This window comes from Channa argus, chromosome 20, assembly GCF_033026475.1.
Source record: "Channa argus isolate prfri chromosome 20, Channa argus male v1.0, whole genome shotgun sequence".
Classification (NCBI taxonomy): Eukaryota; Metazoa; Chordata; class Actinopteri; order Anabantiformes; family Channidae; genus Channa; species Channa argus.
Genome location: NC_090216.1, coordinates 5,972,734 through 5,997,412, shown reverse-complemented (window position 1 = coordinate 5,997,412; position 24,679 = coordinate 5,972,734). Strand labels below are relative to the sequence as shown.

The 24,679-nt window shown below is 38.4% G+C and overlaps 1 protein-coding gene across 4 annotated transcripts in view; it reads left to right on the top strand.

Moving 5' to 3' along the window:
- The first annotated feature begins 1,117 nt into the window (after nucleotides 1-1,117).
- LOC137105317 (CDP-diacylglycerol--glycerol-3-phosphate 3-phosphatidyltransferase, mitochondrial) overlaps nucleotides 1,118-24,679 on the top strand; it is a 29,165-nt gene continuing 5,603 nt past the window's right edge. The window contains exons 1-11 of one of the 4 annotated variants that reach the window (XR_010911793.1): nucleotides 1,118-1,242; nucleotides 5,964-6,174; nucleotides 8,626-8,703; nucleotides 12,446-12,545; nucleotides 12,628-12,817; nucleotides 14,415-14,593; nucleotides 16,193-16,392; nucleotides 17,418-17,709; nucleotides 19,058-19,206; nucleotides 19,314-19,444; nucleotides 24,171-24,233. Coding sequence is in view for 3 of the 4 variants with exons in the window: in XM_067487334.1 (XP_067343435.1) it covers nucleotides 1,127-1,242; nucleotides 5,964-6,174; nucleotides 8,626-8,703; nucleotides 12,446-12,545; nucleotides 12,628-12,817; nucleotides 14,415-14,593; nucleotides 16,193-16,392; nucleotides 17,418-17,709; nucleotides 19,058-19,206; nucleotides 19,314-19,433 (1,635 nt within the window). In the remaining variant the exon portion in view is untranslated. Of the gene's footprint in view, nucleotides 1,243-1,896; nucleotides 1,988-2,423; nucleotides 2,556-5,963; nucleotides 6,175-8,625; nucleotides 8,704-12,445; nucleotides 12,546-12,627; nucleotides 12,818-14,414; nucleotides 14,594-16,192; nucleotides 16,393-17,417; nucleotides 17,710-19,057; nucleotides 19,207-19,313; nucleotides 19,445-24,170; nucleotides 24,234-24,679 lie in introns of those variants that run through there. The other 3 variants (XM_067487334.1, XM_067487336.1, XM_067487335.1) reach the window with 3 other exon arrangements.

The window sequence follows — 24,679 nt, the reverse complement described above, 5'->3', positions numbered from 1 at the left end:
GAACACATTACTTTTAAAATGACACTGCTTTGCATAATAGCATTTTTCATTTTCAAAGATATTTCACCTTAACTACACCATTATACCTGTTCTCATCATGTACTGGAAGTTATAATCCACCATATAGCACTATTTCTTTCAACTAAAAGGATTAGTTTCCAAATATTTGCCTTGTCACACACATGTTCATACTTGCAGATATTCAAGTTTTAAGCTGAGCTCAGAGAAACATTTCTTATAGTGTCAAACCCCGCACATCATCCTGAACAAAAAGCAGAGGACAGTGGAGTGAAGTGCAATTGCAATGTAGTGGGAACTAAAAGTACAAATACCACAAAAATAAATGTCGTGCAGTGAAAATGTAACTGACGTTATAGAAAAATGTAGTGCAATTATTAAAAAATCTAAAATACTTAAAATAAAAGTGCTCAAACTTGATAAATGACTCGAATTACTTACATTGTAAAATATATCATTAGATTATTATGACATTTGCATTAATGGATAAGCAGATTTTCTTCTTTTTTATGTGTCTGCACCTAATTATTGATTGATGAATTGCAAAACTTCAGTAAATTTCCATCACAACAATGCTAATGCAGAAAATAGAAGCTTATGGTCAAAAGTTCAATTTTCAAATATATAAGACAAAAAAGTTACAATAATTTAAACAGAGGGACAAAAAATGCAATATTGTTAATCTCAAAAGCTGTAAGCATTTAATGTTTTGCATTTTTGCATGAATAATTGATTGACAGCTAAATCATTAATTGGCTAATGGTTTCACCTGTAGTTAAATATACTGTTTGGTAATTTAATATTTATTAAAGCATCATACTGTATAGGCTCTTGATATATATTTGTAAAAATCTTAATCGTTAATGTAACTAGTAATTAAATCGGTCAGATAAATGTTATGTAACATATGTCCCTCTAGAATATTGTATTGGAATAAAAGTATGGAAAAGCAAGAATTGATTATGTTTAAATAAAAGACGAGTATCTCAGTTTGTACGTAAGTTCAGTACATTCATAGATTCAGTACAGTAATTGTACTTAGTTACAATGTGTCTGTAAACTCAGAGCTGTGTCGATAAAGTTTATTCAAAGTGTCCCTGCCGCAGCAATGGCGGCTCCCATGTCCTGGAGGAGGCTGGTGAATTCTGTGTGTTCACCGGCCATCGCTGGGGTTTTTACCCGAATATCCGAATATCTATTCCGTGCACGGGATGGACGACGAGGGTAAGATACGCAGCTCATTCGCGGACACACAGACACGAGTATAAAACAGTGTTTTTGTGTCGTTGTGATGGCATTTTAGCCTGCCCCTTTCTGTCATCCGTTAAAGATGCTAACGTTGTCGCTGTTAGGGCGCCCATAATCGGACACTTGTGTTTGACGCTCCCTTGTGAATAAAAAGCAACCACAAACCCATTTTTAATATTCTGTCACAGGCGGGCCCTGACGTCGTAGCGTATGTTGTTGAAAATAAAGTTTTTTTTTACAGCATGTTCAGTGTAAGTAGCATCATCTGCAGCAGTGCTCCTCCTGACATCGTCAGTGTAGTGAAGAGTAGCTAACCTTTAATGACAATAGAGGATTATATAACCGAAAACTATCTGGTTTTCTTGTTTTGTAGCGTCCTATGGTGTTTTACCACAGCCGATAAGTGGCCGACACCCACTTTTACGGAGTTTTATCCCAGCAGGTCAGTAGACCAGTGTTAATACTGAATTTAGAGGAGCTTGTTCAGATTGGCAGACGACTACGTGGTATTTAACATCCGTGTCCAAGTACACAGCGATGTTATTTCGCTATGTAGCTAATAACATTGTTAGTAGGTTTGTTTCGTTAAAAGTATTTTAACTGATTTCTTTTCAGACAGGACAAGGGATGGGTCTAGAAATGTACAAATGGAGGGTTGGAGTGAGACACCTTTGGAAAAAGGTTGAAAAGATGTCTAATTTGAACATCTTGATCATAATAGGTAATAAACTGAATGTTTACATAAATATTGATGTTTCTTACAAATTATATATTTGCCTATCACACTTCAAGAAATAAATGTAAAAATGCTAATTTAATACAACGTTACACCTAGGTTGACAAAAGACTGACGAGCACAATTTTTTTTAATGACCAATAATTAAGCTAAATCTCAACCTGTAACTGGAATAGTTTAGGCTGTTACAAAACATCTCTTGTGTGTCGCCTGTTAAAAAATAAATAAATAAAAGTACAGGCCTACACAGTGTCAAATGTACCAGGTAACATTTAATTTCTCAGCAGAAAGAAGCCCTTCCCTGCTTGGGGGCACTTTGCACCAGTGTATTGCAGTCAGGGTACAACTCGTTGGATATATATAGCTGTCCTAAACGTTAGCTGCGTAACTGTTGAGCATTTCGTTGTGTGCATGTTGCATCAGTGAGAGGTTTTACTGCAGGTTCAGCTGTCAGTGCGCCTCAACGTTTCGGTCTCATCTTTGGGATATTCCTGGAACAACACATTCTGCTTGAGATTTGCTTAAAGTGTGGACTGTCAGCTGTAATTTAAAGGTTTTGTTCACAATATTGGATAAACAGTGTTGGAATTAAAGCCGGTTATTAATAAGGTCTATGTTTCAATGCAAAATATTTACAACCCTACCAGGAACAAAAAGTTTACAACTGTGGCAAATAATAAATAGTTAGAGATGTTTTATGTAAACTAGTGACTGGGGGTTGAATTCACATCCACGCTGGCTGGGGACTAGATGGAAATAATGCTGTTCTTAATGCTCTTAAATAAAAGTTGAGACCATGAACATTAACCACAAATCTTTCTTTTATAAAAAAAATAAAAATTACATGTTTTTGTAGTACAGAGGCAAAGGTCACCTTAGTCTCCATGAAAACTGTCAGCAGTCAACCAATACTCAAACTTCTTTGAGAAAGAACTTTTAAGAATACCAGTTACCACAATGAGCGATATAGCTGCATTTTAACTCTCCAGAGATTAATTGAGAGTGTTGACACTTTTACACTCCTTTAGCATTAAAGTAAGCAGGAGGAGACTTTGTAACGATAATTTGAGTGTGGCAACTAGTTTTAGGTCTGACGTTGATTGATTTACGGTTTTAGGTCTGCGGTTTATTGTCATTTATTTTGGATCCTGATTAAAATCTAGACATCGTGGGAAGTTAGTGTAAAGTGCAGTTCTTGAGTCATTTTCCTGTTTCTGAAGGGGAAGTAGTGTTTGCACAGACATTGTTTGGAGGCTAAAATAAGAATCTGTTATCTTCATATCTTTTATTTATCTCTCCCATAGTGTTACATTCTTGGCTTCATTATTTTATCTAGTTTCTGCATGCATTATCAGTGTTATGAGGAAGAGTTTAGAAGTGTTTGTTGTCGAGCTAAAGTATGGAACCACAGTGTCTACACTGGGGAATTTTGGATAGGGGTAAGGATATTTTAGACAATACCAATTGTGCTACTGATTTTGTGGAAACAGCTTGGGTGTACTAAAGCACGTGTCTCTCATGTGTGTTTGAGCTCGAAAATGCAACAGTGTAAAACAGTTCCAAAAATAATGGTTAGTTTTTTTCATTTGAGTGGATCTGTAAGATTTCAACCCCGACCTCAACCTCATCCAAGATCTTTTCCTCTATGCTCAAACTCACTAATGCTCTTGATGCTGATTGGAAGCAATTCCCTGCAGTCAGTTTCCACAGTATTTTTGAAATGCACAGACGGGAAGACGGGTATGTCAGTACGACAGACCACAGTTTCCAAATGACAAACCAGCAATTTCATTGTATTTTTGAAAATTTGAAACAGATTCCAAACAGTAATTTGTAAACAGTTGTCCGATGAGCTTGCAGAAGAAGTGAGCGTGAGAACAAAGCTCAGTACACAAACAAGTTGTCAAGTAGGACAGGGATTTGTGCCTAAACATGATCAAAATACTATTGAGAAATGACCTGGGCAGTAGCTGAGCTTATCGAACAAGATAGAGACGTGATACCACTCAACCAGGCAGGTTACCAAGGCTGAAACAAGTGATTTAGCATGCCCTTACCCTTTTGAGACAGGCTAAAAATACCAGGGCTGTAGACGATCTGTGTACAGCCCTGGTACGAAAATTATAATGGAGAAAAAGACCTAATTGATTACTGTTGCACAGTTTTACTGTGGCAAAAAAAAGAGAGAGAAATCTTCGAGGCATCCGCCCTAATCAGCAATCAGATACGGATGTGGCCTTTAGTAATGTGCAGATACTTTTAATCATGTAGGGTTACAAGTAGATATATTGAACATTTCTACAGAATATGTTGAGTTTGTGTTTGTAAAATTACTATATGTGTAGTACTAACAGTAAATTATTGTGTGCGTTTATGATTTCCTAACTGTAAATGAAAGAGAAAAAAACAGCTTTTCCTGTATATCCTGTAAGCATTCAAAGTGATCATGCAGGTTTCCTGCAGGGGATTTTGAATAATGAGGAATATGAGGAAGACAGCTCTTTTCTGTATAACACATGCTTCATATCACGACAGATGTGGTGCAGTCACATACCAAAGTGAATAGCATCTCCATTCATTGCATTACTTACTGAACCCTGCGTTATTAACTTAGCCCCTAACCTCATAAGGAAGTTAGCTCCATCTCAGTTAGTCATCTAATCACAGTTTTCCCTGTAATTCTGAAATAACTTTGCATCTACAGTGACCCTACTATAGCATGTTGATACAGAGTGAGCACAGTTTTCAAAACTCCACCCTACTTCAGGATCAACTACTCTGACTTTGTTAATGGAGGGTTTTATTGTTATTTACTATAGGTAAGCGTAGATTTTATATTGCTCAGCTCAGTCCTCAAATGATAAGCTGCTTCCGTGGTTGCATCATTCCGAGGTATTTTCCTTTATGGTCTGTCACACTCTTTTATCTTTTACTGCTTACAGAAAACCGTGAAGGCTTTGGGATCAGCTGAAGACTGTCATATTGCATAACCTTATCACCAAGCACAGTCAGATAACATTTCTAATTTGCTTAGCTGTAAAAGGCAGACATCAGAGAGGAGGAAATTCTGTCATGCTGCAGTTGTTTTATGTTAATATAAAATGTATGTTTATCATTGGTCTCAAATCACAAATAAAAAGGAAATCCCCTCCCTGTGTATTTTCTGCAGAAGTTATAACTCAGCAAAGTGGTTTTGGAAAGAAGCCTCAAGTTATGTGTTTTTGCTTTAATGCAGCTTCTTGTAAGATGGATTTTGTGGATCAAATCCAAACCCAAACATAAACCTCTGGGTGTGTGTATTTGTTTTGGTTGAAATCAGGTTGCAGTGAATGTAAAACAATGCAGAAGAATGACTTCTGATTGTCAGTCAGAAGTTCACAGTCATGTCTGAGGTTAACACTCCACCCTGTCGTTATTTATTGTGGCTGCATTGTCAGACCAAATTTTGGGATTATGTGGCTGAGACAAAACGGAGAAAGAGGGCTGTGCTGTTTGGATGAATTTTACTACACTGACGAAGAGAAAACAGACACTAGTAAATGTCCCTATGGAGCTGTGTCTTTAACAATAAATTGATTAGGTGATCAACAGAAATCTCTTTTATTAAAGTCGAAAGTAGGACAAGCAAAACAAGACTTTTCATTATATTTAATTTATCGGACGTTATGACAGACTTTTTATTATTTTCTGACATTTCTGACAAATGATTAATCAAGAAAACAACAGCTTAATAATAAATGTTGAAAATAAAGTCAGCAGCACTATTAGTTTGAATGCACTTGAACTTGACTGCACAAATTCCTTGCAGTGGTCTAGGTTAAAACATGAATGCAGTTTTTTTTGGCAAATTGATTGATTAAGTCTAAAAGAAACTGTGAAACAAGTGAACATGGCAGTTTAATTATTATCTGAACCAATATAAAACCTACAGTATTTCCTACAAGTTCCTTGTCTTCCACAGCTCTTCCATGCTGCTTCTGGCTCCCTTGCTGGCTGAAGTTGACCCGGCCCCCCGACGCCTCTCCAAGCCCACAGGGTCAGCCGGAGCTCAACGCACAGATGGCCTGTGCACTCACTTCCGATGGATAGCAGAGCATGTACCTGCATTCCGGGTGCCAGGCACCCACATCCACATTCTCACCTCACCTGACCAGTTCTACCAGGCCATGAAGGTGAATGTCATGATCAAAACAAATTATTTGCTTCTGCTACAAAAATAGGATTATAAAAAACTGTATTCAAATTTAAAAGAGATTTCTTTAGTCAAATGCCCATGAAAGCTGACTTATGCCAATTCTTTTCCTTTCACTTTTCATATGGTCATGTTGTGCATTGCGGGAGATACTCAACAAACCGGTCTGAGAAGGTGATTGAGATAATTGAAGATGAATTACAGCAAATGGTGTTTACTCTGGAACGCCTGAGAAAGAAGCTCGTTTACATAACCTTTTCAGCTCTGAAGTCACTTTATCTCCTATATAACAAAATGCCACACACTTGAAGACATAAGCTGTATATCCAGACTATTTAGTTAATTATTTATATCAGTTTAAACTATTTAAGAAGCAACAAGGCTTTTGTTTGGCCACATAGTGCCAAGCCTGCTTTGGGTTACATCACTGGAACCATTTTATCTTTCCTCTTACATTATCCTAATCAGACACAAAGAAAAAAGGATACTATTTAACTTAAACACAAAGACATGGATTTATTAGCAAGGAGAAATTTAATTATTTCTGGAACAGTCAGATGGAAAAAAGTTAAAGAAAATGCGGATACAAAAGGGTGTTCAATGTGGTTCTGTTAGTGAAGACCTAACTCTGACCCCAGTGTTATGAGGATTTAGGACTAGAGCCAATCTAAGCTGAGTGGGTGAGAAGAGGGACTGGTGACTATAGACAGGTGTGTTTTACAAATGCACTTCTGATTTATTAACACTTCCCTATAACTAAGTAAGCTGGAAAGGTCTGTTATGAATGCCTTTCTATTGTTGTATGTATTAGTACCGTTTCTTTTTTGTCACTGCTTATTATAGTCGCCAGGGTGTTATAATTGCTGCATATCATAGTGACACTTGTGTTTGTAGCATTGGCCAAAATACATGTAGTGCCTTAAGCAGCATGAAAAGTAATCAGTGTTTCATGTTTTACAACCACACTAAAAAGAATGAAACTGACTTTAAAATAATCTAACTGGACTTGAGATTCTGTAGTTTTCAAGTGAATGTTTCTAATGTAAGACATGTTTACATTATTCAAAGTCAGTTTCCTCAAATTACAAAGAAATGTATAAAAATATAGAAATCTATAATACCCTCCCCTATAGACATAAAAACCCCTATGAAAGGCCAACACATATGATAGTCTTGGTCTTGGACCTCTAGTTTGAGATTTCTGCTTTCACTCCAGTATAATGCAGGTGAAAGTTTGTGCTTAAGTTACCACTGCAAAAATTCAAAATGTTCAGCAGGTCAACAGAGAAATAATTTTGATAACTGATTAATTTTGCTTTTTTGAGAAATTGTATACATTTTTTTGTTGTAGTTTTTTACATTTACCACAGTTTCATTACCTACATTTAATCAAAGGAAATATCTAAACGAGTCATTATGAGTGTGTTTTCTTGAAATAACTAAAATAAATGAGAAAAGAAGCGTCAGATTGAATTGTTAAATAGTTTTATGAATCAAACTATTGAAAAATTACATTACCACTGAAAGTGCACAAACTGTGATCAATTGTCACTATACACACTTTCTACTAAAAGGAAAAACCCCTATGAAAGGTCCACAGCTATGATTTCACTAAAACTAAAACCCCTGTACTAGCACCATAATCTATATACAGCTGTTCAAAATAGAAAGAGAAAATCAGAAGCTCTCAGGGGGAGTCTGTGGAACACTTTTCTCTATCATTTGTTTCTTTCAGAACAACACAGATAAAACCAAACATACTCCATGTTGGCAGGAACAACTCGCTGATGCACAAAGGTAATTCAAATGCAGACTGGCAGCGAGTTTTATCAAATTATGTTTTGTCCCAAAACCTCAAACTGCAAAAAATACCCCAGCTGTTGAATCGGGAAAGTACAAATTCTTTTCCAAGTTAAACCCATTTACAACATGTGAAAAAAGACGATCACCGGAACAACAACAAACCAAGGCGGAGGCAAAGGTCTATTGCAGTAAAGAAAGTTTAAAAATTTAGATTCTAATTAGATTTGGCTTATTGACTGCTTAATTTTCATAGTGCATTTCTTCCAGGGCTGTACAGTGTACACTACATTTTAATCACGCTCTAGGTGGAATATTTGTTGCCACTGGATAGCAGGAAAGGTTTTAAACATAAAGAGCACTCAAGTTTCTAATAGGATAAACAATATTTCTTTTAGATTATTTCTAACCTGATTGCATAAATAATTAAATTACAACAGTGATTATAATTGGCATGTCTGGTGGCCCCTAGTGGGCGTTAAACTCAGTGTCTGACTGCGTGGAAGTGTCTGTTAGGGAACGTGCCCTCTGTTGAGAGTTTATCGTTTGTTAATATCAAATATCTAAGGACTGATTGACCTGCCAACATGCATGCAAACTCATACTTTTTTGTTTCATTGTTTCACTTCAGGCTCGTATCAAGACTGCGAAGAGGCGTGTTGTGATGGCCTCATTGTACCTGGGAACAGGTCAACTGGAGCAGGAGCTGGTGAGGAAAAGTGATGTTTGTTTGACAAGCAGTCTTAAATAAGTCTTAAGTATCACTTTTTAATTTTGGGCAGGTGAGAATAATGCCATCTAAACACAGGCACGTGCCAAAAACTGGTCAGAAATGCCAGAAAATGTGAGTCAGTCTTCCAAGAGAAGTAGAATGAAATGTTCTCCAAACCAACTACAAGGAATAACCCTCAAATGCATAGGTTTATGGGTAAAAAGAGACCAGTGCTGGCATGTGATAGTCATCCATTCTGCATGCATGGAAAGCCTAGCATAACAACATTAACTCAGAGTAAACCACAGTCTGGACTAATGCTCATATTCAGCTGTTTTTCATGTTTTTCTCTGACGGGTTCGAGCAGCAACAGAGAGGGTGAATTACAGAAAAAGGCGGAGACAAGTCAAACATGCTTAATTGCAGTTAAAAGCTTTTGAATCAGCTGTGATTGCTGCCAAACGCCGTAACCTCACAGGATGATGGATTACTAGAAATGTGAGTCAATGAGGACAGTGAGTTCTTGTGACTTTTATTTTCAAGCCCAGGTTTGCTTGTAACTGGACACAATGAACTGAAGTCAGTTCAGAAAAAAAATGGATCTTTGCTGTGGTTAAAACTGAAGAATGAAAACTGCAGGTGTGATTTCACCCTAAAGCCTGAAACCACTAACACAACCCCAACCCCAGTCTCAGGCTCATTACCAAAGAGACCAGACAGATCTTGCCAGTCACACCTGTGTAAGCGTGTTGACTTATGTGCAGATGCAAACACTGAGAATAATCTGAAAAGTTAATGCAAAGCATGTTAATGTTCAGCACATAACACACAAAGGCAGTTCATAAGTGCAACCACCAACACCACATAATAATGTTGTTTTTGCTTTGTGGGTTGCTGTTTGGTTTGTCATGTCCGTGCACATGTCGGCACATCAGCACGTTTTCCTGGTAATGGTTTCATTGTTCCACTGGTCTACAGGTGGTGGTAATGTGCCAAAAAAATGAATGGTGTGGCAACAAAAGGCAGGAAGGAAGAATCTGGTAAACACAGATCTAAAAGACGCAGGATTCAAATTTCTGACGGACAATCATGTTGAGGCCGATACTGATATTAATATTTAGAAGTTTAAAACATGTTTTAATATATTAATCTTGATTCAGATTTTTTAAATTTGTATTTTACCATAATGCAGAGTGGGTTTTAAATGGCCTCAAACCTAATTTCACATTTCTGCACTGCAATTTCTTATTACATCAGTTAAGACAGAGCATACATTGCAATTTTTATTTTTTCCTTTTTGTTCAGCCAAAGAGGTCACACCTAACAACCCTTTTCAAAAGCCTATTGTCCACCCAAAGAGCCATTTGGGTCAGGTGACAAAAGAACACCTTGGAGGATAAATCTGGGATTGCCAGAATACTTTTCTCAGACTGAAGGAGCTGCTTGAATGAGTAGGTTTTTTTTGTTTTTTGTTCCTTCGGCTTATCCCGTGAGTTCAGGGTTGCCACAGCGGATCGTTATCTGCATGTTGATTTCTCAGTTTTTTTTTTTTTTTTTTAACACCACATGCCCTTCCTGACACAACCCTCCCCAATTTCTATCGGGCTTGTACCGGCACTGCACAGCGGGGGGTGGGAATGGGCTGTTAGGGGTTCAGTGTCTTGCCCAGAGACACTTCGACATATAGCCGGGGCTTGGATGAGTAGTGAAGTGTTATAAACTAACAAGAAAGAATTCCAGTTATTGTGACTCACCTTTTAGAGGAGTGAGGGGAAAGTAACAATTAACTTGAAGTTAGGATTTTAGACATGTTTAAATGTGTGTCATTATAAAAAAAAGCCTTGGATGCTGAATCCTGCTTCTGTTGTTTAAGAGCCTTTGTTTAAATGTTGAAGTTCCACTTAAAAACAGAACAGAAACATACTTATCTACATTTACTTGTAGCTGCTCAGGCAAATGTTACACAGAATAATAACTAAATGAATCTGTGCTTTAAGAGATAAACTGTTCCTCAGAGCTTCCACTTATTGTCAGATTTTCTCCAGAGGAAACATTCAGAGCTGGAAGTGTTGGTGGTGCACAGATCCCCAAAGAGCTTTCTACTGGAAAGAATAAATGTTTTACTGGCATGTAAACGAGCACTCTGGGGTGACGTATAATGAATGCATTTGGGCGCCAGATGAACAATTTAGCTGAAGTAAAAAAAAAACATAAAAAAACAAAAAGCACTGGTTTGATATTGGGAGGGGAGCACACGCGAAGCTCTCCACGAATAAAGAGCCCACGTTTACTACCAGCGATGCACTCTGAAGTGAAGCAATTTCCTCTGTGCACCGTAGTTGGTCATGTTTTTCCCACGCTCAGTAAAGAGATAATAAAAGACTATCAGTTGGTGAATAATCATTAGTCTATTCCTTTAAACTGCAGCTCAATCTTGGACCATTTACAAGTACAATGTGAAAGTTGGTTGCAGTGTGAAAAAACAAACGTGCAAATCTGTGACGTGCCCGAACTACTCTGCACCTTCATTTTGCACTTAGACTAGTTTTAATACAAGTTTAGTTTGACTAAAATAAATGGATAGAAAAAATGTTACTATAAGCATTTAGGGATCAAAGTCCTGTTTTTTTTTTTCTCATTTAAAAAAAAAATGAAGCTGACTAAAACTCTGCTTGTGATTTGCTGAACGGTGTTGTAGAGTAGAATGTAAAATTGTGATTAGAGGCCCCAGACACTTATTTTCATGTTCCGCATAAAATGTTCTCACCAGATTTTTGCTGCTTGACCCTTTGTTAGTGTCTTAATTTACCCCTAAATTTAAAGAAAATTTTGCATTTCTTCAACTAATGACTCAAACTGATATTCAGTCAAATAATGGACTTGTCTTTTCAGGTCTAACAGTTTAGTTTTAATTAAGACCAGTTTGTACAGTGAATGTTTGAGTATAAAAGTCTAGGTTCACAATGCAACAAATAGTTTTGTGTTAAAGGGGAAACTCCACAAATCACACATCAAAGTCTGATCGTAGGTCTTCAGGATTGCTGCTGCATGTGGAAGATGTATTAAGGAAGCTTACCAGATTTCCACATCCTGATTGAGGCTCAAGGTTACATACCCACACTGCAAACTTTAAGGCTCAATTCAGATATTTTAAATCAAATCTGTTTTTTTTGTGTGTGTGTTCATTCATGTTTGTAAGTGATATGTAATAGGCTCGTTTAAAAATTGAGTTCCTTGGAAAAATAATAAAACAATGACGTCCTTTTGATGACAGTCACATTGTGCAGTTTCCTCAAAAAATACTTGAGCGTTTTCCTTCCAGTTTGGCAGTTTTTCCATAAATATCCAAGAAATGTCAAGCTTCCTTGTCTTTCTGGTATTGTTCTCCCCTATGCTTGTTTTTACCAGACTGTGAGGTGCCAACACTGACTGATGACAGACAAAATGTTCACAGCCGTTAATAAAACAACATCTGACAGGGGTCACAAAGTCAGACATCACACATGAATTACATTAAAGATCACATGCAAAAGTGGCCCCATGGGATAAGAAGAAATCAGGCGAATACCACTTTGGTATTGTTACCTTGGTCTAAAACATATTTTATCATAATCTCTGACAGAACTGTTAGAAGTCGGGCGGCAGTGTGGGTGATGTAGGCACCATGTTTTGACGGTGCATTTGTGATTTTTGATGCACTTGATGATGTTCATCCACTGCTGTCTTTGTTTTTGGTCAGGTGAACTGTATGGAGGAAGCTCTTCAACGCTCCCAGAACACTAGTCACGCGCCCGACCTAAAAGTCTCCATATTGCTGGACTACACACGAGGATCACGAGGTTGTTTTCCAAGACTTCTCTTTGGTCGTCGCAGAAGATCATCCTCATCATCCTGAATGTATTTGTGTGTCTGCATTTTCAGGGCAGATTAACTCGCGGACCATGCTGCTGCCGTTGGTGCAGCGCTTCACCTCTCAGATGCGGGTTTCTCTATACCACACTCCAGACTTAAGGGGTCTTCTGCGCCTGCTGGTCCCTCAGCGCTTCAATGAGACCATTGGAGTCCAGCACATCAAAGTCTACCTATTTGATGACAGCATTATCATCAGTGGGTATGTTTGTAATTGGTTTCTGCTCCATGATTGGTTTTTATTATGCATTAATAAAAAACTGCAGGTTTTTAGCACCATTATTAGAATGTATTGCAGGGAAAATGGAGAACAGTGGGTTTGCCCCAAATCGAATCTACATAGTGCTGATTTATGTTTCAGTTTGTCCCACAAAATAGTGCATTCTGTTATACTAACCTGAATCAATAACTTATAGGAAAAGTACGCAAAGTGCTTGCGTTCCACACAATAGAAAAAAAAACCTAGTTGGCCTAACCTTTTCCTTTTTTAGCTGAGGAAAACATACTGTATATGCACTAAGATATTTATTTAAGCAGATTAGGTCTTCCTAATTGAAGCCCTTGTAAATGCTGTATCCTGACTAATATCATTGAAGCCATACATCATCTCTGTGCTCTTGATGTTCAGGCTCGTATGTCATTAAGATTATGTCAGTTTTTCATATTGTCTGTCAAGGCTTCGCATCTTGCGTGCCGGCAGTAATTCTCAGCAACCTGGAAAATGTGTCAGTCCATTGTTTCGACCGAAATCAAAGACCTCAGAAAATGCTTTTGACTCAGTTACAGGAATGTATTTCCTCCAAGGCGGGAAAAACATGTTTAACAAGAATTCACAATCTCCTGTAGTTTAACCTACACTAATGAAAGACTGAGCTGTCAGCTCTAAAACCCGCTGTGAACAGTCCAACTCAAAGACTGCATGAAGAGCTGGCAGTCTTAGAGAGCTGGCAGATGCTGTATAGCCTAAAAGAGCTCTACAGTGCTACACAAAGTGTGGGTTCCAGACATGGTTTCTTTCCTAAATCTGAAACCTCACTGTTTGATCATCCTACAAGCGCAGTATACTTTTATTCTCTAATTAATATCTAATACCGTGGATATAACGTAATTGTGTGTCCTCATATGACAACCTCAACATTTGCTAATTTAATTTCCAGCACATCTTGCATTACATTTTTGTATTTCATGGAAGAATTCAAATGGGGGGAAAAGTACCTGTGCCTCTGCCAACACTTGAATATTGTTGCCACTTTTCCAGGATTTTACGTTAACCTGGCACAGGCACATGGCGCTGTGTTTGCCTGACTGAAGGGAGCATAGCCACCTGTAGAAGCAGCAAAAAAACTAAAACCTCTTAACCTTGAGCATGATTCTGAATGACATTTGAATGGAAAAATAAAAGCAGAAGAGCAAGCTTTGTCTTAGACATTAAGCGATACATAAGCTCCACTTCCCAGACCTGAGTGGAATTTGGTGATGTGTATCTTGCCATACATCCATGACCTGTTTTAGTTCCTATTATCATTTTTGTACTTGTTTGTTCTTCTTTTCTTGCTGACAAATGAGATGAACATTTTCCAAGCGGGAGTTCAGTTTGTATTCTGACTGCACATGAACTTTACGACTATGCATTTTTTCTGTGAAGACCAAAACAAAGCACCTGAATCTACAGACTTTATCGCCCAATATTACAAATCATACATTTAAGCATACAAACCCCCCTGAGACGCTACATTCGTGTAAGTATAAGGGTTTGTCTCTGCACCCCTCTTTATTTCTTTCTCATTTTTTTTTTTTAGGGCCAACTTGAGCGACTCGTATTTTACCAACAGACAGGACCGTTATGTGCTACTAGAGAACTGCGGGGAAGTCGCAGACTTCTTCTCTAACCTGGTGGAGGCTGTAGGAGATGTGTCTCTTCAGCTTCAGCCCGACGACTCAGTCACCATGCTGGAGGGCATGGTGCACCCATACAAAGGTAAGAAACCAACTGCATGTGGGTACACAGATGGGTTTATCTTGCAACATGTTTTGACACAGTTTGACAGGTCATGCTCAGCTACAGTGGCATTGGCCCCAGTTTTCAGCAAGAGGAGCCAATGGATTTCGCTAATGGAGCTTGAAAGCTTAGACAGGCAGATAGATGATGGTCAGAGAGAAGGTGTGTATGTGTGAGCGTGAGCATGGTGATAAAGATGGAGAGAGCTCTTGCGGTTGACCAGCCATGTAGCCGGATGTGAAATTGTGAGGATTTTCTCTACAAACACACACACACACACACACACACACACACACACACACACACACACACAGCGTGTCTGTAACAGGAGCACAGGCTGCCAGGATGTTGGTTTGAGTGATGAATGACATCATGTCTGCAGGACTGGACCACTGGCGTAACAAACACCAGGAATAGCGTTGTGATGTCACAGTTTTGCTGGAAGACGATATATAATAGGAACTGACAAAAACGCACACATGCCTGCATAGCTAATTCAGAAACACACAAACACTGATAGAAGCTCACAGTGGTGAAATTCTAATGAAATCTAATATTTGTAAGGATGACTGAGATATGGAACTGATGTCTTAAGGTGTAAGGTCCATTTATAGTTTCCATATGGACAGTGGAGATACAGACAAACACAATTTAGCCTACACTTGACGAGTTTTATCTTTTTATATACTGTACGTTTAATTAGAAGTAACATCCGAATCTCTGTGTTGGTAATAGATGCTTTCTTCTGTTCTTTTCAGTTGACATGGAAGCTGGTGTCTTCTAATGCAGTTTTTCCTCACTGATCAAACAAACACGTCAACCCATTTTAAATGGCACTTATGTTTGCACAAACCTCTGTTGCATGTCTCTCTCTTACTAGTTCCTGTTCTGTCCAGTTGTCCCTGTCCCTAAAAGGCAAAAACATTTGTACAGATTAAGTCCATTTAATCCTGTCTACTAAACTCCAATGTACCGACGGTTTCAACATCAGACCTATTTGAATCGCTAAACAAATTAGAGCTCTGGGCGCCACTTCAGGTTTATCTGGACATAATGTAAATGAAAAATATCAGCAGTAACTTCTCTCTCGAGCTGTTACTCTAGATAATCCACAGGCCTCACTGAAAACAGTTTTCAGGTATAGGAGGGTCAGGAGAGTGAGAAAACGCAAATAGACCCTATTGACCTCATCTGGGAAGCATTTTAAAGGTGGTGTCCAGATGGGGGTGTGTATGGCTGTTAAAAGAACCAGAACCAGTTTCCCTGTACTTTTGTGACTGCAGACAAAGGAGTGAATTCTGAAGTGTTAGAAATAGGTTCTGCTATCATGCAGCAAGATCCTTCAAAGGTTATTGGACAGGACTTCACAGTGCAGATGGTTACTCACCCAGAGTCTACTGTAAACCCTGTAAAGATTTGCTGTAAAGATAAAACTATTTAATGGCCAAGTCGAGCATCCAAAACTGACTGTAAAACACCTTAAAACAGTCCAGCACACTGTGACCCAGAGATCAATTTGACCCTCTGCAACTGCGCCCAATTATCTTTGCTTTTGTTTTGTGTCTCCATGGCCACTAGGCAACAGACAGGAGTTCTCGGCAGTGGCAAGAAAACGGATCATGGAGGTTGTGAATGCAACCCATGTAAGGCAGCAGCTGTTAAACCACTTGGAGGACTCTGAGGAGGAGGACATGAGCGAGGGGGAGGAGGACACCTGGGTGTTCCCTTTGGTCCAGATGAAACCCCTGGGCATCCGAGTGGACGAGCAGGTCACACAGGTGAGGCTCCACACCTGACCTCTTCTGATTGGCTGAGGGGGTAAAGTGGACAAAAACAATTTGATTGCTAGGTAATGGTGATAAGCCTACGCTTAGTAAATATTAATATCCATATCAACCGATGGAGGTTTTGAACATGTGGCTAATAAAATAACCTGTGACTAATAAACAATTATGTGACTAATAACTCATGGCTCAATGTTTGAGCATTTATTCAGTGTTTATTAGTCACACATTCTGGGAAAATGATAAACGGCTTTTATTGCTATGTTTGACTTGACTGAAGATGATGTGACTACAGCTCTTGTGCAGGATTACTTTTTGTAAATTGTTTTTTTTTTTTATATCATGCACAGTACATGCAATATTCGAGACCTTTTGGTTTTTGCAAATGGTCATTGAGAAATAGAACATTTTATAAAAGGAGCAGAGCAGTTTTCAGTCAGGCTCATGGGATCAAAAGTAGTTTCTTTCTGCAACATGCTCACTGTAGTTTATGGTAAAATAGGCTTTTCTTAAATCAGCCACAGATCTTTTTATTTATTTTTTTTGGCAATCAACTAAATGACCACAAACATCGCAAGCTTTTACGTGACCTTTGTGTAACGCTGCAGTTGGGTGCAAAAGTTTAGTAAAATTTTGGAAATGATATTGGTGCAAAGTTTGTATACTCCTTGATAAATTAACAAAGATTAAATTTAATTTGCTTCTGACTTTGGTAATACTGTAGCTCAGTGTGCATTAAATGATATGATTAAATGATATGTTTTGCCATTTTAAAATGAGGCCATGCATACTTTTGCTCCCTACTGTAAACATGGATAAGGAGACAGTATCTTGGTGTGTTAAAGAGCATTTTTGTGATGATCATGATGATACATTTTTTGTCATGAGGATAAATGTGACCAAACACCCGAATATAAATATTAGCTCATATTGTCCAGCTCTATAGTAAACCTCTGTGTATAGCAGTAATAAAATGCTACTAATAACGTCTTTAATTCTGCCTCCTACTGGACCTCCAGCGCCTGCTGACAGATGCCGGGCCAGACTCCACTGTGTTTCTAACATCTGGTTACTTCAACCTGACTCGGGCGTACATGCGGCTGGTGCTCGAGGCTGGAGCCAGATACCGCATCCTTACTGCATCCCCTGAAGTCAACGGGTTCTTCGGAGCCAAGGGTGTCGCTGGTGCGATTCCTGCAGCTTACATCCACATTGCCCGGCAGTTTTACAACCAGGTGTGCCAGTTAGGCCAACAGGAGCGAGTACACCTGCATGAGTACCACAGAGCACAGTGGACGTTCCACGCCAAAGGTGGGACAAGACGTCACCCAATGGGGCTGCAACAAACAGTTCTATTCTGCTGCTGATTTCTTGTTTTTAATATCTGCTTAGTGCTGAACAATTTGTTCAATAACAATATTTCAGAGACCAAGGTGGAATCTTTAAAGTGTTTATTTAGTCCTACAAACAGTCTAAAACCTAAACAGCAATGATGTAACAAAGGCAAAAATATTCAATATATGAATTGATTAGTCTATAAGAAATTAGCAAATGGTGAAAACCACCTGTAACAAGAGTCTAGTGTGACTTATCCTTAATGCGTTACATATTCCTAATGATATTTAGTTCACTATGACATAAATGGAAAAGCAGAATATGGATTTTTGCCTAAGAAGACATAAAAAAGGTTTATGCTTTTAAAGCTTCTCATAACTCGCAGTGATTAAATGCACTGTCAGAAGAACAGAAAGCAGGTTTCAGTCCATGTAAATACACATGATAGTTACAGAAAAGCACTACAGCACATTTCAGAATCGGAGCGCTAAAAATATTTCTAGAGATTTTTAGTCAAGTTTATGACGTAGCAGCTTCTATTTAGCTATTTGTAAGGCTGTAGCTATGCAGGGGGGAGAAGCTCTCATTCTAAATAACACAAAATACTATAGCTACAAAATAGTAAGCAAGCGTCATTTTTAATGGTGCTTACTGTGATTGCTGACTCTGTAAAATGTGGTCTGTTTTTGTTTGTGACTGCAGACTGTCTTTTTTTTTTTGCACTTTTGATTGACATTTTACTTGAACCTTCCCTACAAACGCAATAGAACAATTAGCCTTATATACTATAATTTTGGTAGCATTAATTATAATAAAAATACAAATGTCTGGAGCGTGCAGCTGCACGAACAGCTGGTATTCATCAGCCCGAAATGTGCGATTTACAACAAGTTCGTAAAGTTGATGAATAAGACTTGGAGCACTCTTACACGAAATTTAGAACAAGGAAAAAGGGAAAGGTTCTTGAGACCCTTTGTTCCACGACTAACCTTCACATTTACAAATATTGCGATATAAGATAGAGATCTCCAGTCGGATTAGTTTTGTTCGGCTCAGTGAAAACAATAAATCATCGTACTCTCACTGTGCTGTACTTCTTGTGGTCACAGTGGTATGTAGCGTGAGAGAAGATGACTTGTACAGTCATTCTGTCATAGCCTCAGGACAAGGATGTACACTCACTCTCTCTCATACTTTGGGGTTTTGGATCGGGGCTGGGGATTTCTGCATGTGCTTCCTTTTAGTTGTGGTTTGAACCGACAGAAACCCCTGCTGGAAGCAGCTCTCTGAAGCATTACCTCGCTCCACTTTTCTTCTGCTACAGGTCTGTGGTATTACCTCCAGGGGCAGGATCGGCCTTGCCTCACTCTAATTGGCTCCCCTAATTTTGGTTACCGCTCAGTTCACCGTGACCTGGAGGCCCAAATTGCCATAGTAACGGAGAATGAGGAGCTGCAGAACCAGCTGCAGGAGGTTGGCGGAGGATTTCTTTTCACTAAACACAAGCAGAAATGATGACGAATGAATGAGTAACTCCTTACTGAATACACACCTGTGTGTGTAAACTCTGTCTTCTGTAGGAGCAAGAGTTGTTGTACCACGGCTCCACTGAGGTGTCCAGCTCTACGTTTGAGCGGCCGGACCGCCACGTCAAGCTGTGGGTGAAACTCGTCACTCCCCTCATCAAGAATTTCTTCTGAGATGCCACCAGGTGCAATCACACACTCACTGAACACAAGGGGGGGGGGGAAGTACTGGAGTTTTAAAAAAAAACTCAGTTAACAAAACATCAGAAACATGAAAAAAAAAAATAGCTTAGTCTGTTACCAAAATGACTTGATGTCTTATATGTACGCACACAGTCTATGTGCAACAAGAAACCACTACAGTCAAGCTGTGTTTTCCAGAAACTTTGTCCAGCAAATGCTAAATTTTACCCGTAAGTCTGAGTCAGTTTAATCAACTCTGAGCATGTTCACGATCACTTTGCTTATGTGTGTTGAACAAAAACAAGAAAAATAAGCGACCATCAGTGGAGCTCCACACTTCACCATGGCAACAGGAGAGTAAACAACAGAGCTGTCATTTTATTACAGTGTTGACAGAAATAAGAATGTTTGCCATTAATACACATTTATTAAGCGCTGCACAATTAATCTAATAGCAATCACAATGTCAACCTGAGCAACTATAAAACTGATGGCTGCAATTTAATAAAATAAATATGTATGTGACAGCCTCTTCAATGTTTCTGTGCAGTTTGCTAATTATCCACATTCCTGTTAGTCTCGGTTTAGGCAACAGTGCATGTGGCGTTTACAGTCACGTGACTGTCCAGTGTTCCGAGCTGTGTCGCCAAGTTAAATACATTTTTGACTTAATAACTTTTCAAACCCATTTAAAGTCTTTTTGTCAATAAATAGGGACAACAACAAATCTATGAGTTTAACTACTTCTTATTGATGATAAAATTTGGCCTATGATGGGGTGTGTGTGTGTGTGTGTGTGTGTAATAATCACGTTGACTTTTTTTTTACCAAATCTTCCTGCCCTGCATTTAATGTAGAGAAGTTGAAATATGAATAAAAGTAAAATAATATTGTTTAACACTCACTGGCACAGTGACAGAGCATTGGGTTGGGATGCAGAAGGCCACTGGTTTGAATCCCAAGCCACCAGGTGCGGCCCCACCAACCGACAAAACAAAACCTGTTAATACAGTGTATTTCTGTAACTGTGAATTTGAAACTGAATTTACTGTAGGTTTAAACTGTTAAGCATTGAATGTTTAAATAGCCTAAAGAGCCTTTATTTCAAAGTTTAAAACACAATGAAAACTAAAATGCTATTGAGACAAGTTAGGATATAGACTTCACCATTTAGAATCAAAACTGTTTTTTCATAAACCCACAATATCAGTATTTAAAAAAAATATTTAGTCAATTAAACTTTGAAACAAAACTGGGATCCAAATGACAAATCTAGTGGTGATGATCTATTTTGTAATTAATTAAGAATCCAATTTATGATTGGTATAATTAGCATACACACAGTTTGTCATGCAAACAGACCTCTGTTACCGCTAACTAATATTATTTAATGGAACTCCCCACGATTCCTTCAGCTCTTCCAGTAGATGTGGATCCAACAGGCTGTGCAATTAGTCGTGTTTGTTTACTGTTGATGACATTTATTCCACCACATCTGTGCACACACTGCAAAGCAGTTGCCCCCCACTCTCGTGCAGAATATCAGGGACTTGCTTGCACAATCTTTAGCATCCCTCCTCTCCTGGAAGTTTCTGGAATAACGTGAATATTAATAGCAGTTTCTGTACAATATCCCAGAAATAAGATGTTTCTTCTCCTCTTGTTATAAATGGACCTATCGATAGTCTTTGTGCATGAGTTTTACTTTACAGAGCAACACCACGCAGTGCCAGCACACTCATGTGCACAACTCTAGCGTGCTGTGCGTGATGAGTGCATCAACAGAGTGTAGATCAAATTTGTGGAAAAGCTGCAGTGTGTGGATAAAATAGTAAGGTGGTAAACAATTCACGATGATTTGTTTAATCCTTTTGCTCTTCGGTGATTGTGGGCCTCTTGGTGCATTCTTTCCTTATACGGATGCACTGAATAGTTGATTTGGCCACAGCAAATGTTTCTGTTATCTCTCTTAACTTTGTTTTGATTTATATTAAAATGATGGCTCACTTCACTGGCAGTCACAGCTCTTTGGACTTCATGTTGACAGCTAACAGCAGCCGATAGAAATCAACCCTAAACTTTTACTCTGCCTACTGTAAACGAACTAAAGGAAGAATAACACTCGCCAAAAATTTGGCAGCCAATTGTCTAAATATTCCCTAAAACTGGGGGTCTCTGCATTAAAAACAAGTGTGGAATTCCGGCACAGTTCATTAAGTATCAAAAGATAATTATAAGCACATCTTAGTTTAGTTGTGGAGGTGCACAGAGCTTCGCTGATTTAAATGATGAAATAGTTAAAAAATGTATAGACCTGATGCTATAATGTGCCATCATGATTAATACCATAACTGGATCTTAACGTGTTTCCATGTCTACATCTTTTACTTTTTACTTTTCTGAATTTTGTTTTTGCCTAGTAGACAAAATGCAGTCCTTAACCTAATGTTCTCTCTCTCACACACACACAAACACACACACAGTAAAACAGGCTGCGGCTTCTTAGAAATGTCTGCAGTCATTGTGGTGAGTCCCAAAATTTGCAGGTCCTGTCCTCGTCTTCCCAGCAGCCTAAATCACCAAAGCTACAGCAGGGACAGCATGTCGGCTGATTCACTCCTGTCAAGAAGTGAGTCAGCGTAATGATGGTTATGGTGAATATTTGTCAGTGTGGTCTGTGTTGCTCTAAGTCCTGTCAGGTCTCCGTTAGGTGAAGTCAAAGGGTTCATCGACTCAGATGCAGTGTCAAGAAGCTACTTCTGCTCTCACAGAGAGTGAAAAGATATGTGTTTGTGGCGGTTTGGTGTAGATTAAAGGTGGAGATTACTGCGAGGAGACGGTAAAAGATAAACTACTCACTCACAAGTGAACGTACTTTCATTTCATAATGTCAAGTTCTTGCCAAATGGAAAACCTGACAAGATCACAGTTGAAGATTGAGGAACAGCCACTCAGCATTTTTTAATTTTATTTCTCAGAACAGGAAATGTCGCAGGGTGGATAATGACGGTAAATGGGCGGTGTCTTATCTCTACCTGGAGAGAGTCATGGAAAAAAAAAAGAAAGAAAAGAAACTTGAATAGTTGAGTGATCTGCTGCCAGAAGGAAACGGTCATATATAGATTGTCTTTGAGTGCTTGGGTGTTATTCACAAACACAGCTGAGGATGAAATGCCTCTCAAACATTTAGGCCTATTGTCAGAGAATGGAAATCCTCACATTACAGACCCAATGACGCAAACGGGGATCAGCATGAGAGAAGCTTTCATTACCTGAGGCTTAAAGTCAAAAATATTTAGTGTCAAGGAGACAAACACTGAGCTTTGTAATTTGATCATTAGCGTCATTGATACTTCTGGTTACAAAAATGTGCCAAATTGATGTGGCCATGTGAATCTAATCATGCCCAAGTCTCAGACATCCTGTGTCTCCTATTTTGGAAAGAGCGGTTTAAAAAGCTTTTGCCGAAAAATGTTGTTTTTTTTTTTGTTTGTTTCTCATACACCATAGCATACTCAAGGTGTGCTGATTTATGTCTGCAGGTAAGCAGTGAATCCTGCGTGTTCCCAAACACTGCTGACTATGCTTGACTGTGGAGATGTGAAGTTTTATTCCGGTTGCCTCGAAGGACTTTGTCAGGTCCCCTACTGTGTATTTGGATTCCTATGTAGCTCTCAAGCAAGTTTCCTATCACCTCTTTCAGTTATTGTTCTTGGGCTTACGCTTTTTGAAGGAGTCTTCGTGTGTCTGCCTTTCTGTGATTTCTGGAATATAGTTTTCCCCGTTGGTACTGGTGTCACATGACTATGTAAACTTTGTCACTGGAAATATGACACATTCTTGTAACAAACTAAATCCAGCAAGATCAGAATAACCTTAACTCTCGATAAATCAAAATTTTGACTGACTTTTTAATCAAAGACATAGTATAGACTGTTGAAAATAGTCCCTAACAAATTCACATGGACAGCAGAGTCTTTTCTATTGTTTTAACACATTACATACTTTAATGTTTAAATAATGAAATTTGATGATAAAAGTAGGAGAAGTCTAAAAGTACAAATAGTTGTTACACAGGAGGAAGAAAGGCAACGTGGGTAATGTTGCCATTCCTCTTTTTATGGTTAGGATTTTCATATTTGGATTAAAATGCTACAATCACATTAAACCAAAAGCATCACACAATCCAGCACAGATGTGTCTCAACATTAATAGTTTTCTTCTATGTTTTGACTTTTGTCAGTTTAACCAAGTTGCAACAATATTTATGTGCAGGTCCTGCACATAAATCACAGTTTGAATACACAGGCTGCTCATAAAAAACATTTCCGCTATATATTACTCTGATTTCCTAAAACTATTACTTTGATGTCATATTTTCCCCCCCGATTTGTTGTTATTGCAGAAAAATTCATCGGAAAATCAAACTGTATTGAAAACAAAAACTGACTGGTCCTATTAGCATTTTGTTTACTCTCCTTCATGATTTGTTCCCTTTAGCTCTATGATCCGTGTACTGTTTTGCCTATCTGTTTTTTCCTAACAGGAAAAAACTAAACACGATCCCTCCTACAATAGCAGTGCCGGTTAAAGTGATTTAAAAAAAGAAAAAGTCTTTATCGGCAGTGCAGGCTCTATTGTTAGAAACTAGTGACAACAGGTTGGAGTCACTCCAAAATGTTTGAACTGTTTGTTCTGAGGGTTAAAATATGGCCTGTGTTCCCACAGCATCACAAAAATCCTGATACTACAGGAGGATGTGGCTGTGATGGATCTGACTGCCCTCTAGTGGTAAAACTGATTTTTTTTTTTTTTCAGAATCTTACACCTTTAAGTCTGTGCTCAAGTTTTTACATCTGCGTCTATAGGGGAATATAAATTGCAACAATTTAAAAACAAATTACATTGTACGTACATTTGTGTATTTAAAGTATACAGTAGTTTTTTTAGCCACTGGCCTTTTCACAGCTTAAAATACAGTAAGATTGCTTGCTTTGTTTTCTTTGTGTTATGATTCATCCAGTTGTTAAAGACAAACTGCCTTGTAAAACATTTTCCATGTAATTATGACAGCATAACTTCTATAAAAGAAACTATGCGCAGTATGTCTCCCAATCTGTGTTCTTAAGACTCTCTGAATAGACAGATAAAGGCATTACCACGTCATTGGCTTAAATTTTGAAAGTCGTCAGATGGCAGTCTATATTTAGTCAGTGGGTACAACAAAACTATTTATA